The sequence below is a fragment of the Lissotriton helveticus genome, chromosome 10, assembly GCF_964261635.1.
Source record: "Lissotriton helveticus chromosome 10, aLisHel1.1, whole genome shotgun sequence".
NCBI classification, from domain to species: domain Eukaryota; kingdom Metazoa; phylum Chordata; class Amphibia; order Caudata; family Salamandridae; genus Lissotriton; species Lissotriton helveticus.
This window is the reverse complement of record NC_136071.1, coordinates 36,893,865-36,910,236: the sequence shown is the minus strand read 5'-3', so window position 1 is coordinate 36,910,236 and position 16,372 is coordinate 36,893,865. Positions and strand designations below refer to the sequence as shown.

General features: G+C 47.4%; 1 protein-coding gene across 1 annotated transcript in view; it reads right to left on the bottom strand.

Annotated features, from left to right (window-relative positions):
- The window catches only part of TBC1D25 (TBC1 domain family member 25), a 127,461-nt gene extending 112,282 nt beyond the window's left edge, over positions 1 to 15,179 (bottom strand). The window contains exon 1 of the mRNA XM_078664687.1: positions 14,916 to 15,179. Within this exon, the coding sequence (XP_078520813.1) occupies positions 14,916 to 14,963 (48 nt within the window). The 5' untranslated portion in view covers positions 14,964 to 15,179. The remainder of the gene's footprint in view (positions 1 to 14,915) is intronic.
- Positions 15,180 to 16,372: the final 1,193 nt, after the last annotated feature.

Below are 16,372 nucleotides of genomic sequence, written 5' to 3'. Positions count from 1 at the left end.
CCCGAGTGGGTCATGAAGAAAGCACTGAAATGTCACACCGAAGTACAGTGAAAAAATTGCAAAGTCACACAATGGGAAAAAAAAAAACTTGTCAGCTGCGCACGTATGTCTTTTAAAACAAATAGTGTGTGCTATGTGGGTGGTCTTTGCTACATGGTTGTAAGAGGCGGCTTGGCTGCATCTGACCTGATGGCTGCCTACGTACCCCAACAGCAGAACCTGGCCCTAAGTGCCTTAAAACAGAACCGGGCCCTAAGTGCCTCGACGGCAGAAGCCTGGCCTTAGTGCCTCAACGGCAGAAGCCTGGCCTTAGTGCCTCAACGGCAGAAGCCTGGCCTTAGTGTCTCAACGGCAGAACCCTGCTCCCCAACAGCAGTACCCTGCCCTAAGTGCCTCAGCAACAGATCCTGGGCGTAAATGCCTCGACAGCAGAACCCTGGCTTAGGTACCTCAATAGAAGAGGAGACCCCGGCCCTAGCCCTAGTCAGGGCTCATCCCTGCACATCAGAGTGAGTATAAAGGCTGATGCTCCTGTGGTCTGTAAGAGAGCTTAAGCCAAAGTGGAATTACCAACCAATGAAACCACCCCATCCAAAGGAGCTGTGACCAATGAACAACGGCTGGACGACGTCACTCTTCTAGTGAGTGTACACTTGAGGCGTCACTCTCTCTTTATTCATTATAAGATTGGGTGCTCGGTGTTCCCCAATAGTTGTTGTTTTCTTTCAGTGGGTTATAATGAGGACGGTGTAGTTGTTGTTTAATTACACTTTGGATTAAGTTGTTTTTTAAAGGACATCATTTTGAGTGCTTTATCCCTGAGCCTGCTTATAACAAGGAACTCAGGCACCCCAGAGACAGAACTGAGTGACCAGGGTCAGGCTCTCATGCAGAAGCTGAGGGACAATGAATCGCACAGTAGTATCACCAATGAAATTGCCCGCTGTGCAAAACAAACAGAGCCGTGAGCAGAAGGAAAGATGTAGGGAAGCCTTAAACATAAAATACTCTGAAAGTAACCAAGAGACTGTCAGGGTCGCAAAGGGAGAAGTTGCACAGAGACACTGGGTCATACTGCCCTAAAGAGGAGGTGAATCCCAGTACATACTGCCATAAACAGCAGGTGAACCCGGGTTCATACTGCCATAAAGAGCAGGTGAACCCGGGTTCATACTGCCTTAAACAGCAGGTGAACCCTGGTTCATACTGCCCTAAACAAGATGTGAACCCTGTCCACAAGCCTCCCAAGCCAGCCCTCCTCGGATAATGATTAGGTGTGAAGGGTGTTTTTTTTGTTTTTGTTTTGTGCATAGTTTTATATAGCGCGAACTAGACCCGAACTGAATCCGGTATCAGAGCGCTTTACATAGTACCAGTTACGTTACATGAAGACACGCATTCATTTTTTAGGCACGGGGAGATTAAGTGATTTGCCCAGAATCACAGGAGGTTTTTGGCATCGTTACAGAGACTCAAACCCAGATCCCCAGGTCGAGCGCCCTAGCCGTTAGGCCAACCCCTCACCCTGGCACTTAGGCAGGCTCCTGCATACCCTGATGTGCTCTCAGTACCCGCGTAGTGCTCAGTGTTGTTGTGTGGTTTTTACTTCCTGTTGAGTGTTTCCCGGATGCGCTAATAGATTTTGAATTTCACAAATTAAGTAAAGGCTTTAACAAGTGTGTAAAAACGTTTCCATACTATAAACAAATCCCACGTCTGACTCTTGTTTGCCAAGCACAAGAATCCTAGATAAGGTTTAAAATGCACTCACCTTGCCGAGAAATGAAAGAGAAACATGTTGGTTTACACTTTTATGGATTTAAATGATTGCATGAAACCGAATTAACTTTATTGTGATGACGATGATGAAGGAACAACGCAGTCCTCCACATTAGACGAATTAGAAGCTGTTAATCACAGGAGCCAGACCGACATTTGAAACCATGTCTTTGAAAAACAGAAAGGGTTACAAGTAATTCACCGCCAGGGCCTCTTCATGACTTATATTATCCAGCTTAGTTCTTCGAAGGCCATCTGGGGGTGCTGCATCTCCGAGGTCCGCCAGGTTACAGCACCCCTACTGGGAGAGTCAGTGTGAAGTTTGCTTCGGAGAAGGCACTACGTCTGCAGCAATGGAAGCTGGTGCCAGGTGTCGCAAGGGGGGCAGAGGGGTGGGCGTGTGCCTGTATGTATAATCTCAACATCCCTGCAGTGTGCCGATTAGTCCCAGTATGTATGCAATATAACAAAGCCAGAGCTATTGACCTTGCCAGTGCTTGTGCATATAATACTTAATACCTGTAAAGTGCCAGTTTCCAGGAGCTCTCAGTTTAGGAAGAAAGGGGAAACGTGAAGAAACCCCAATGCACAGACAGCGGAGTGCGGGCGGTGGGGGGTGCAAAAATTCATGGACAGCGGATTGCGGGCGGGGGTGCAAAAGAACCACAGACAATGGACATAAAAAAGATATTATACTATGGGGTCCTGGAGACAAGGACAACGTGAAGAGACGCAGCGCGCATGCGCTGCAACGCTAGGCGGATGGGCGGGGCCTAAGGGAGACTGGGCGGTCACCAACCCCACTTCCAAAGAAACCGGACAGAAAACCAACGACTATAGATCTCGCAAGCGAGCAGCGCATGCGGTGCAATGCAGGCGAGACCTAAAAATGGGCGGAGCTTTTATTCCATTTCTCGCAGAGCATTGCACGCGCTGCCCAGGCTCGACCTAAAAACACACAGAGCAACGCACCTCTCTGCGACAGAGCAGAGCACAGCTCTTTCTGAAGAACCACCTCGAAGAGGGACAACCGACTGACTGACCATGGTCTGGGAAGGGTCATTTCTGTCCAGGTTGATCAAGATGCTACAAGGATCACAGCATCACTCTAGTCTGCGGTACTCCAGGGACAGCCCACCTAGAGAAAGAGTGCATGGAAACAATCTAACAAAATGTAAACAACTGGTTACACCTTCTAGAAACATGATGGAGAAACAAGCTTCAAAGTGGGAAGAGAGCGTTGCTTCCGATAACTCCAGCTCGGTTTTAGGGGTTTTCCCTAAAACTACGCCTTTCTGAAACAGGAAACCCAGTTTAAGCCTTTAAAAAACATCACTAGAAAGACTAAACAGGTTATGAAACGTTTGGCTCAGCACAAAAAGAGGTCTGTGCAGAAGAGCAAACTAATGAAATCACAGAAATAAACAGATAGATTTGAAAGATACAAAGAATGGAGCATATTTGGTACATGTAAGGAAGAGTTTAAAAGGAAAAAAATAACATTACCACTGAAAAATAGATAACATTTATAATTAAACTAGAGATAAGAATTAGCAATTTCTAATAAAATTGCATGCACGTGGATTGACAGATGAGGATTTAAACAATGAATTGAGGTGAAAACAAGAAGGTGTATTGAATCAATACTGAATTGTAAAAAATAAATTTTATATATGTATCAATTCACTTCAAGAGCTACAGCAATCCACAACTAGCACAACAGTCATGCAAACAAAAAACTCACACACAAAATGCAACGCTTATGACCTCACAATATTTGTACCATTAAGTGGCAAGAAGAAAAAGACAAATTTAATTAACGGCCATCCACTCAAGCCAATAAACACATTCTAAGAGGTAAGTGTAATGTGAGAGTTAATCTCATCTGTAAAATAATTTACATTTGCAATTGCCTCTGTCACACTAAGGGGTGGGTGAGCACTGCATGTGGTGGGCGAGTTATGGATCAACGTTTGGGAGAACAAACTCTCTACGGGGCCCAGAGTTCGAGGCTCCCACCCTAACAGAGCATCCGAGGACAGGTGAGTAAACCAGGCCAGAGGGCACACAAGCAGAGACCATGCAAGTCCTAGGATGCTCAGAGAGGCCCTGCAGTGGGACCTCCTCTGGCATTAATGGGAGGCGCACAGCGGCCACGTTTCAGTTCATTTATTTGTGACGTTCTCAGGTCCTGGGGATAATACTTTGAATGACACTGCTGCAAAATGAGCAAACATTTCAACTCTGGCCTCAGGAATTATGTGGAAATGGAGGAACAAATGAAATAGCACTACTAAACTGCTGACTAAATTACGGGGAAAGAAATGACATATGGTTTAATGAAGGAGCCTCTAGGCAGTATTTCACTATTTTGTTATTTTAAGACATACTAATACTGCCTGGGCAAATGCTTTATTTATCTAGTTAGCATCAGTTTAATAGCTGAAAATAGCGATCAGCAACTAACCTCTGTAAAATATGTGTGCTCTGCGGCCCACATTTAATGTGTTTCTTTTAGTAACTTTTGATACATTTGAGCTATGAAAAAAAGATTTTGTTGTTGAACTCTGCAAACGAGGCAGCATATGGACAATATGAGGCAATTGTGATCAATCCATAATTATGCAGAAAAGTGCCACATCCTTGAATCACATATTCAAGTGGCCTTGCTTATGGTATGCCCTTGTAGGATCACGGACTTGAGTGTCCCAACTTCAAAGACTGGTGTAAACTAGCAGAGATGCTCCTGGGTTGGGCCCTTGAGCTTTCGGTTCTATTCTGGATTAGGAATAAGTTTAATACGTGAATGATTCACATACTCTGTGTGCAATGAAAAAGAAAGTCAACAATGGTAGAGTTATAGCCAAAACACATGAAGACATTGGCTAATAAAGAAAGGAACCTGAAATAATGGAGAAGAGAGAATTGGGGTGGGGGTGAAAACTAGACTAAACAAAGGAAAATAGTTCACTGGAGACCCTCTGGTTTTCAACACATTTCAAACTGTAGACACTAAATAGTCTGCATAAAAAAATACATGCATGAACTGCTTGTATTGCAATGAGAAACCAGTTTTTGTTACATACCAAGGAATTGTATAGATCTTCGCATGCTGTTATATGTTCTGTGGTGCAGACACCATGTCTACTGCCGGCTTATCTTAACCATGGATCCATCCACACAGAATGTTTACTTTAATGCTGTGCTGTCGGAAAAATAAATGCTCAATGTGTAGAGAGAGAATAGAGGGGGAAAAAAATGGAGAAAGAGGGAGAAATGGGGAGAAAGTGATAAGGAGAGAATAGAAGAGAGATGGAGGGACCAGCGAGTGAAAGAATAGGAAAGGAGGGGAGAGTGAGAAAATTGGAAAAATAGGGAGAAGGGAAAAGTAGCAAGAGAAAGCCAAGCAGACACAGAAAGAGGAAAAAAAACAGGGAGGGTGGGGTGGGGGCAAGGAGAAACCGAGGGCGAGAAGGAGAAAGGTGAGTGAAAGCGAAACCGCAAGTGAAAGCGAAACAGCATGTGAACACGAAATTGTGAGTGATGGGAAAACAGCTTTAGAAACTGGGAGAGAAAGGGCGAAAACAGCGAGACCAGGAGAAGCGGAGAAACGTGGGAACACGGAAAGAATGGGGAATAAAATCGGTATACAAAGGGAAGAAACAGACTAGATGGAGCCCGAAACTGAAGAGGGAAGGCGGCCTGGTGGACAGCGGGATAGACGAGAGACCTGGGAAAGCAGAGCTATGGAGGAAAGAGAAATTGAATGAGAGGCGTCAAAGTAGGAATCTGCAAGCGGCAAAGCGGCTGTTATTCCATCATGCAGCCAAGCCCAGGAGTGGTGCGTGCACGCGCAATCTGCTCATTTTCAACCACTGTGCTTGTGGTGCACCCCTGCTTGCTCCCGCAAGGTGGATGCCGCCACAAGCACGAGTGTGTGCTTGAAAATGACCAGAGCGACGGCTAAAGGCCCTCCTATGCAGTGCATGTGCGCTGTGTGGGCGAGACCTAAAAACCATGTAAAGCCTGAGCTGCCTTTTCTTAACCCTAGCTTCACTGTGACCATGGCATGTGAGGACAGGTTTCCTCCACACAAGCGTATTAGGCCGCTCTCTACATTTAAATGAACGCAAGTACTCATGTTGTTGACACTATACCCCATCAGCCACAATTCTATTCACGCCTGCTCCTCTGGCCGGTTTGTGCCACTCCTCTTTCCGGCCTATGTTGTTAATCTGATTAGGTTTACTTTTAAATTTGCACGAAAGGGTCAAGTAGGCAAAGTATTTCCTACTCTGGACTAGAGAGAATCTTTAACTGCATATCATAGACCTGGCCGGTGGGGGTCCCACTACACACTATGGAAAGATACATTTTTATATACTTCTTGTCAAACTAACTCGTATAACTAGGCGCTTGTTATACCCAAATCTGGAACAACAGGTGCGGTGGAGGCACATACTCTCCCACCTTGAACCGAGATGTGCCTTATTTCCACAACTACTGAACCCTTTCTGGGCAAGGATGGCAGCGACGACTAATAGGTCTCCAGTCGACACACACTGGTGGTCTGCAGTGACTTTAGTCACCTGAAACCTCGCCCACTGTTAGCAATCTGTGGGGCACAGAACCTCATTCAGATGACACGCGGACAGCCGAGTTATAATCTTCAATTGCAAGATTAAAGTTACACGGATGACCGAGTGCCACACTGCTAGCAATTCAGGAAGACGGCACCTGCTTTGTAGACAACAAAGAACATTCCTAAAAAACAGTCTTCAAAAGAAAACCTACCCCAACACTAGTCACACAAACCCAGGAGCACCTAAAGAGATCCAGCAGGCAGGACCCGAAGTTAAGCACTGGAGGAGGCGAGCAATAGCGACATCTTGCATTCGCACATAAACACAGATTTGTGGCTTACATTTATAAAACACGAAACCAAATAAAGCAAGATGGGCGTGCACCGACGAGCTGTTGACTCCCCTCACAGGTAGACAGGTGAAGGTTGAATCTACCCCCACAAGGGGGCGGCACAGGGCCGATCTGTGGAAAGAGATTAGGGCTGTGGGTGCACACAGAGGTGTTTAATCCAGTCCTTGAGAAGGTGTGTTCTGCTCTCTGCAAAATGCGAGAGGCTGCAGGCAACAATAGCATATTGATCGCGGGAAGCCAGAAGCACTTAAGCCGAGGAGGCCTGGCCGCTCGCGGGCTACCTCAGGACTATGAGATCACCAGGTCCCAGGGGGCATGGAGGGGTCACAACAAATGAAAACTACAGACGCGGCTCTATCCTGAGACGCCACCAGCCACCGAGAGAAGGGATGAAAAATGCATCCATGCTGAAGGAACAGGCAATGCTGCGGCCCCAGCGCGCCTGAGGACAGCTTCATAGCGCCTTGAAACCAACGCGGACACATCCAGCGCCCGGACACCTCATCGGGGAACACTCTGCAGGATGGCGCTTGCAAAGCTGGGGTCAAGAAGGGTCGGCCGCGCCGATTGGGAATAGGTCCCACCGTCCCAGAGATACAGGAAATAAGTGTCCTCGCCCTGCTCCCCAATGCTGCGGGAAGACAACAAACATCAGAATACACCAGGAAGCCCCCCCCCCCCCCCCCCCGGCCCCGTGAGACTGACTGCCGTTTGAGACTTGCAGTCAATACAGCACTTAACATTACTAATTCAGCTGGACACGTCTTGCTACGACCCGCTTTCGAAAGACATCAACACTTTTCTTTAGACCAGCATCATCAGCCAGGGCATGGCGGCCCCAAGCACGTTTCACTGCATGAAGGGACACAAGGCTTGAAGATGCACAGCACGAGAGCACACGTGTACAGATGACCGGATTTAACACGAGAGGGGCTGAATGAATATGAGGAAGCAAACCCGATGAAACTGAATAGCAGCATGGATCGATACAGCAGGTACACTTCGAAAACACCCACCGGAGATGCAACCCAAGAGAAGTGCTTGAAATAGAAGTGCAGGTACTCTGCACCAGAGTACCTGCTGGTTTCTGAGAAATGCCGGTACTCTCCAACTAAAAGCATTATGTTACTCTTAGGAAGTGCCGATACTCTCCCTGTCAAAAAAAAAAAAATGCCGGTACTCCGTACCGGACAGTACCGGCCCATTTAAAGCACGGCTAAGAGGATATGTTCTCGTTGAGTGAAGAGGACTTAGGCCGACTGAGAACAAGGCCGAGCTCACCACTCATACCACACAAGGACCCATAAACACAGTTATCACTGCCGAAAGGCCCAGCCTCTTAAATGGCGACGAAGTAGCGAAAGTCTCTGCAACCTAATGCCAACCACGTCACAAGGTGGGCCACCATCCCATCCATGGAAGCCCTGGCCAGAGTTGAGGTGCTGAACAGCTAATGCTTTCCTGGCTAGAGGGACCGCTGCGGTACAAAAGGGGGTGGTGATGGACGGAGCATCTGAACCAATCAAATACTCACACCCAGTCAACAGATCTGGGTTTAATCCATCACCGTTCTTTAGCCCACTCTGCCACCCCAGTTCAGACATGGCCATATGCAAATCAGTCTAACCCTGTGCCTCATGGGAACAGTCCAGCCCGAACTGCCAAGCCATGCCCAAGTTGGCAGGGTATGCTCAGACGTGAGTCCCTTGCTCACTTTGCCACTGGATTCAAGCAAGCCTGGCTGAAGACGGCTGAAATGCCAGAAACCGGTCCTAGGAAGCTTGTTTCCAGTCCAGGGAAGGCATGGCTTGGCAGTTCGGGCTGGACTGTTCCCATGAGGAACAGGGTCAGACTGATTTGCATATGGCCATGTCTGAACTGGGGTGGCAGAGTGGGCTAAAGAACGGTGATGGATTAAACCCAGATCTGTTGACTGGGTGTGAGTATTTCATTGGTTCAGATGGCCCGTCCATCACCACCCCCTTTTGTACCGCTTAGAGGGACGGCTGCTTCAGCCCAGCAGATAGGACCTGGAGTCAACAAGATGGAAGTTGTTCGTCTAACCTCAACCTCTGAGCACATACAAAGGCGAGAGGAGGGAGAGGGCAACGACCCTGATGCCAGCCAAGCATGTACGTTCACCGGTAGGCCTGGGGTAGAACTTTAATTACGCTGGCAACATTCTGCATTATGTGATTTTGCCTAACTCTACCCAATTATGCACCTAGTGTAAAACAGGGGTGCAAATACCAAAGGGAGACTTGTTTGCACAGAAAATGCCACTCAAGACACATTCTCTCCTCGATGTGTTCCTGTAAGATTGTGCGAAAAGAATTATACACAATTCTTTAACACCCATGTTCAGATGCATGTTAAGAAAGCGTGTAAAGTATTTAATAAAGCAAACTCAATGTAAAGCAAGAGTCTTCCATAAAAAAGAACTGATCCCAGAAGCCGTGTGAAGCTTTGACCACTACAGTCCATCGCTTGTCTAGTCTTCGTGCACAGTTGGTGTTAGAGCTGACATGGCATCCAGCTGCCTATTGTGAGTCGAACGTGATTCACAGGAGCATCTGTCAGCTGAGTGCACTCATTCCAAATAACTTGAGTCAATGCTTTAAGTAAACAACTCCCTACCAGAAACATTTCCAACAAGAAGAAAGAACCACAGCTAAGTAAACGCTGATGACGTATCCCATGAACGTGGCACGAACTTGACCATGACTGCCAACACCCAGAACAATCTCACAATACTGGAGAAACCTCACACCCAACCCCGGGCGGCCTCAGGAACCTCCCAGCCAGTACTTGGCAGTCTAAACACTCACCCCCAAGCCAGCACCGGGCGGACAGTCTCACCCACCCGCACCCCCTCCCCCCATGCCAGTATCGGGTAGACAGTCTCACAGGCCTCCCACCCAGTACAGGGGGGTGGGGGTGTCAGTCTCACAGTACTCCCACCCAGTACAGGGGAGAGGGGGTCAGTCTCACAATACTCCCACCCAGTACAGGGGAGAGGGGGTCAGTCTCACAATACTCCCACCCAGTACAGGGGAGAGGGGGTCAGTCTCACAATACTCCCACCCAGTACAGGGGAGGGGGGTCAGTCTCACAAATCCTCCCACCCAGTACAGGGCAGGGGGGGGGGGGGGGTCAGTCTCACAAATACTCCCACCCAGTACAGGGCAGGGGGGGTCAGTCTCACAAATACTCCCACCCAGTACAGGGCAGGGGGGGGGGTCAGTCTCACAAATACTCCCACCCAGTACAGGGCAGGGGGCGGGGGGGTCAGTCTCACAAATACTCCCACCCAGTACAGGGCAGGGGGGGTCAGTCTCACAAATACTCCCACCCAGTACAGGGCGGGCCAGTCTCACAAATACTCCCACCCAGTACAGGGCAGGGGGGGCCAGCGGTCTCACAAAAACTCCCACCCAGTACAGGGCCAGCGGTCTCACAAAAACTCCCACCCAGTACAGGGCCAGCGGTCTCACAAAAACTCCCACCCAGTACAGGGCCAGCGGTCTCACAAAAACTCCCACCCAGTACAGGGCCAGCGGTCTCACAAAAACTCCCACCCAGTACAGGGCCAGCGGTCTCACAAAAACTCCCACCCAGTACAGGGCCAGCGGTCTCACAAAAACTCCCACCCAGTACAGGGCCAGCAGTCTCACAAAAACTCCCACCCAGTACAGGGCCAGCAGTCTCACAAAAACTCCCACCCAGTACAGGGCCAGCAGTCTCACAAAAACTCCCACCCAGTACAGGGCCAGCAGTCTCACAAAAACTCCCACCCAGTACAGGGCCAGCAGTCTCACAAAAACTCCCACCCAGTACAGGGCCAGCAGTCTCACAAAAACTCCCACCCAGTACAGGGCGGTCTCACAAAAACTCCCACCCAGTACAGGGCGGTCTCACAAAAACTCCCACCCAGTACAGGGCGGTCTCACAAAAACTCCCACCCAGTACAGGGCGGTCTCACAAAAACTCCCACCCAGTACAGGGCGGTCTCACAAAAACTCCCACCCAGTACAGGGCGGTCTCACAAAAACTCCCACCCAGTACAGGGCGGTCTCACAAAAACTCCCACCCAGTACAGGGCGGTCTCACAAAAACTCCCACCCAGTACAGGGCGGTCTCACAAAAACTCCCACCCAGTACAGGGCAGTCTCACAAGCCTCCGACCGAATGCAGAGTGGTCCCAGAAATCTCTGACCCAATACCTGTGGTATCGGAAACCTTCCAGGCAGTATCAGTTGTCTCATAAACCTCCCAGCCAGTACCGGGCAGGTTTGCGAGTACTGCGGATACTGCAGTTCGGTCCTCAACTCACACAATGGTACTTAGTTAACAATTTTTAGCCCATAAGAAACCGCTATGTATGGTAAGGGTGCCTAGATTCCAAAAGACCAAACAGCTATATAAATGGTAAAACGTGCTATACAAATGCAGTTAACAACAAAATGAAATTATGTTCAACTCTGAAAGGATACCAAAAAAGATTTAATATAATCAACATTTTTGGCTGCCCTCTTTTGAAATGATTTAGTGGTTTAAGTACATTGTCCAATGGACTAGTGTCCCTCTGAGAGGGAGGCGAGAAAAAACAAAAAAAAACAAGAGAAATGGTCCAAATAGTGTTTGTCTCAGTTGAGAGGTCAGAGCTTGAGCAGGCCTGATGGGAAACTGTATTCGTGGGTATTGTGCACAATAGGACTCAATCATCACAAGGAAAACTAATAGCACCTAAGGATGTACAACCCTTTCTGTGAAATGTCCAACTTACTCAAACTCTCTCAGAATAAGTAACAAATGCACCAACTATTAGCGGTTAAAACAAATGTTGCCCACTAAGGAGGCATTAAGGGTATCAAGGAGGGAGACACTAGAGCCCTGGTGATAGTAAGACTCCAGAACTCATGAGCTAACCAAGCAGGCTTGAGATAGGATAGGGCAGAAAACATAAAAAATAGTTAGCACAAGATGACCTCAGCAAGAACTAAATCCATGCCAGTGGCCTCGGATAACCAAGGCTATATTCGATGCTAACCAAAGAAGGCCCAGAATCACGATCCAAAACAAGTATTGGCAATGCCAAGAGGTCTAGCTTTAAAGGAATGTTGTATGGGAAATGTGAAGTTCTACAAATAGATAGCATGGGAATGTATATGCGATTTTGTAAAAGCAAAGAACTGTAGGATATTGTTGCTGTGGTTTAAAAGGACGAGTGACAGCTGCACTGTCAAACCAGACCTAAAAATGTAATGCAAGTTAATGACTACACTCCTGCCATCTGTGCTGCTCCCAGAGAAACAAAACATAAGTTACTAATCTCACTACAATATCGTGCGTGTCCCTGAAACTTAAAGCTCATGCAGCTGGATAAATAAACAAAACGATCACAGCTATGTGGAGGGTAAGCATTTTTTATGGAAGCACACAACTTCAACCCATTAAAAATATGCACTTCTGAACCCCAGTGTGTGCGGAGTCAAAGCCCCTCATGGTGATTCTCAAATAATGGTCTGGTGACAGCTATGCTGTCGAGCAAGACCATAAAAAGGGCTTGCATCAGCACAGGACCAATGGAAAAACATCAAGAATGCCTGCACAAACACCACAAGGCTTGTGCATGCTCACGGGAGGGGCAGCAAAAGCTTAGCAGGACACCGTCATTGACTGGGCAGCAATAGCTTATAAGGACACTGTCATGGATGGAACAGCAATAAACTTGCTGAACAACAGTGGCAGAGCAGCAGCAGCCTAGTAGAGATGGAGCAGTAATAGCCTAGTAGAACAACAGGCATTGAGCAGCAATTGGCCTAGTTGACCACGAATGTGGATGAGGAGCAACAGCCTAGTAGAACATCATCCGGGATGAGGCATCAATAGCCAAGTAGAGATGGAGCAGGAATAGCCCTGCAGAACATTAGGATTGGAGAGGTAATTGGTCTAGTAGAACCTCCACAGGGATGGAGCAGTAAGTAATAGGCCCAAAAGGATACCAAATGAGAAGCAACAGGGTCAAGTAAATAACAAGGGCAGACAAAGGTGGGTCAAAAAGGTAGGCAGGGGAGAACGACAACAAGGCCAAGAAAGCATGGCGAATAGTGCAATCTAAAGAACAGCAATAAGGTCGTCAGCCCCTGCCAGGGGAATTACAGAAAGCAGCAACTGGTGCATTGGGATCTAGGGTCAAAGTAAACCACAGACATGAAGAAGTACCATAAAGGCATGCTTACGTAGTCAAAGACTCTACAGCCATCATAATAAAACCAGGAACATGTCACCCATGGTGCTCCACAATGCATAAGCCGGAAATGTTTTAGAGCCCATAACAGGCATGTCTGCTGGATCAAGTTGATTTTGATTCTACAGGTTAAACACAAATCAGATGAGAGAGCCAGCAAGACTCTGCTGCAACAGATAGTGGCAAGCAATGTTGGAGAGTCATAATGATTCCACTGACTGAAGTGTAAGACACCACTAAAGTAAGAGATGAACGACGCGCTCAAGGCATACATGGGTACCTACGTGGTGGGGAGAATTTTAATTATATATAAGGATATCAACTTAGTAATATATATGAAAGAATAATTTTAAGCTTATAAAAGTAGTGATGAAGGTACTGCGCAAAACCACATTAAGGTGTACGAGATCTGTGGCAGGTTTGTACTAGACTCCATCAAGGTTTACGAGGCCTATCATGGCGCATGTGTGTGTCTTCGATGTAGTGCGCAAGGACATGTGACCTGGCATGTCCGATGGATAATTCAAGTGTAAGATCATGCATGAGTGAAAATCCACTGAAGGCTAAAAGGCTGAAGAGAAGTATGTGTGAGACTCCATTGAAACGTAACGGGCACGAGACAGACAGGACTTAGACTCCATTCTAAATGTATAAGGTCTTTGGCAGGCATGTGCGAGGCTCCACTCTAATGTATTTGGTCTTTGGCAGGCATGCATGAGACTCCATTCTAATGTATAAGGTGTTTGGCAGGCATGCGTGAGGCTCCATTCTAATGTATAATGTCTTTGGCAGGCATGCGTGAGGCTCCATTCTAATGTATTTGGTCTTTGGCAGGCATGCGGCTCCATTATAATGTATAAGGTCTTTGGCAGGCATGTGTGAGGCTCCATTCTAATGTATAATGTCTTTGGCAGGCATGCGTGAGGCTCCATTCTAATGTATAAGGTCTTTGGCAGGCATGCGGCTCCATTATAATGTATAAGGTCTTTGGCAGGCATGTGTGAGGCTCCATTCTAATGTATAAGGTCTTTGGCAGGCATGCGTGAGGCTCCATTCTAATGTATAAGGTCTTTGGCAGGCATGCGTGAGGCTCCATGCTAATGTACAATGTCTTTGGTAGGCATGTGTGAGGCTCTATTCCAATGTACAATGTCTTTGGCAGGCATGCGTGAGGCTCCATTCTAATGTAGAAGGCCTGTGACGGGCATGTCTGAGACTCCATTCTAATGTATTTGGTTTTTAGCAGGCATGTTTTAGGCTCCATGCTAATGTATAAGGCATGTGTGGGACTACATTCTAACGTATAAGGCTTGTGACAGGCATGAGTGGGACTACATTCTAATGAATAAGGCATGTGTAAGAGTTTATTCTAATGTAGAAGGCCTGTGACAGGCATGTTTGAGACTCCATTCGAATGTATAAAGCCTGTGACAGGCATGTGTGAGACCCCATTTCAATGTATAAGGCCTGTGACAGGCACTTGTAAGACTCCATTTAAGTGTGGAAGGCCTATAAAAGGAAGAAGTGAGAATCCATACAGGTCTGTGATGAGCCCAGCTTTCCAGCCCTTGAATCCATGTTTAGAAAACTCTGTAATCAGAAACGTCGGGAAAACTGAAGCAACGTAGGACTTCCAGCTCATAAACAAGTGTGAATATCAATTGAAAGCTTATGAATGAAAGATGTTAGAGCCATCGTCCATACATGGCCATCCAGACGTGCCTCTGACTCCATGGATGTTTGGTGAGTCAGAGAGGCCCTGACACCCCATTGCATAGCAGTCAGCCTTTGGATGACAGGTAACCGGTGATGGGACCCATCAGCTCTTACTGTACCAGGCATCGGGAGGGACTACTTTTTAAAGACTACCCTTTGGCACAGCATTGAAATGATGGTCCGCTGATCCCCACAATCCTGACAGATGGTCACACACGAAAGATGCCTTACTCACCTTCACCTTGACTCTCACCACTTCTCTCTCCTCTTCCTCCGCCGCCATGGCCGGCGAATCCCTCCGCCGCCGTAACCCTCCGCGGAGGGGTGAGCGCGAGGGGACCGTTGGCCTCAGCGGCGCCTCGCGCTCACCCTCTCTGGCGCCCGCGCGCGACAGGGCCTGTGGCGCGGGACCCCCGCAGCTCGCGCCGGTGCCAGGTGTTCCTTCCCGGCTGCGCTCCCCGTTATGCCAGCTTTTTCCCTTTCTTCAGCATCCGGGAGTGACGTCCCTGCATGAGGTCACCGACGGCGCTCTTAAAGAGACAGCTCCGCGTTAGAAAAAGCTACAAGAAATATATTATATCAAAAAAGCATGATTGTTCCTTGACAGCAGCCATATATGTTATAATGCAATTGCCGGCCCTTGCCCTTAATGTGGGTCTCTGATTATATATTTAGCTCATACCCATACCTAAAACCTGGATCCTTTAATGCAACTATATATTTTATATTGCAATTACCAGTCCTCGTCCATATGACAGATTTCTTAATATATTTATTATATTTCGCGTATACTTCAACTCCTGCCTCGATTGTCCCGCTGCACTGTTCACTCCAGTGTACAGTGTACGGTGCACCAGTGCACTATGGTACTTGTAGTGCAATTCATGCAAACGCTGGGAAACCTCCAATCCTTGTCCAGGCATCTGGTATTGGAAAGCCTATACTCTGGCATTAGATTTGTCAGCACTAGAAGAAACCCCCAGTGTTTAACTGGGGGCTCTACATACATGTCAGCTTGCTAATGTTTAAGAAGATGCTCCCATTAAAGTCAAAGGAGACATTTTTTGGGGGGGGCAGGTGATAATGGTTTACCAGAGTTCTCTCATGAAGGTCTAGGGTGGGTGTGTATCTTTGGAAAGATGGTGACACCTAGCAAGGGAAGGTGAGTTGATCAGTTTGCCAGATGGCCGGATTTTTAATGTCCTGGCGAGTAAAAAAACAAGCCCTGGCATAGCCAATAGGTCTCGTCTCTGGGACCATATCAGTGTTTAGCCATGCAGCATATTATCCTGGGTGCTCTGCCGCTAGGGATTGAATAGCTATATATATTCACACTTTTTTGCAACTACTCCCCTAGTTATGTTTTCCCGCAAGAACGATGCAGAGTAGAGTGGCATAGAGTGCACAGGCATAGACTGAGCTAATATGTATTCCTGGGTGAGCATAGCAATAGGCAGAATCACAGAGAAATTAATATTGCCTTCAGATGACGTAAATTAAATAAAACTCTGAAACACAAACAAAAATCGAAAGGAACGTTCCAATTTGTACATATAAGGGCAAGAATGGCAGTAAATCAATGCGGTGAAGTGATCTCAGTGATCCTCATACGAACGTGCATGTTAACTTGAGGAGAGTGAGAACTAAAATGCCAAAATAAAAAATTAAAACGCCTTACCAGTAACAAAAGCT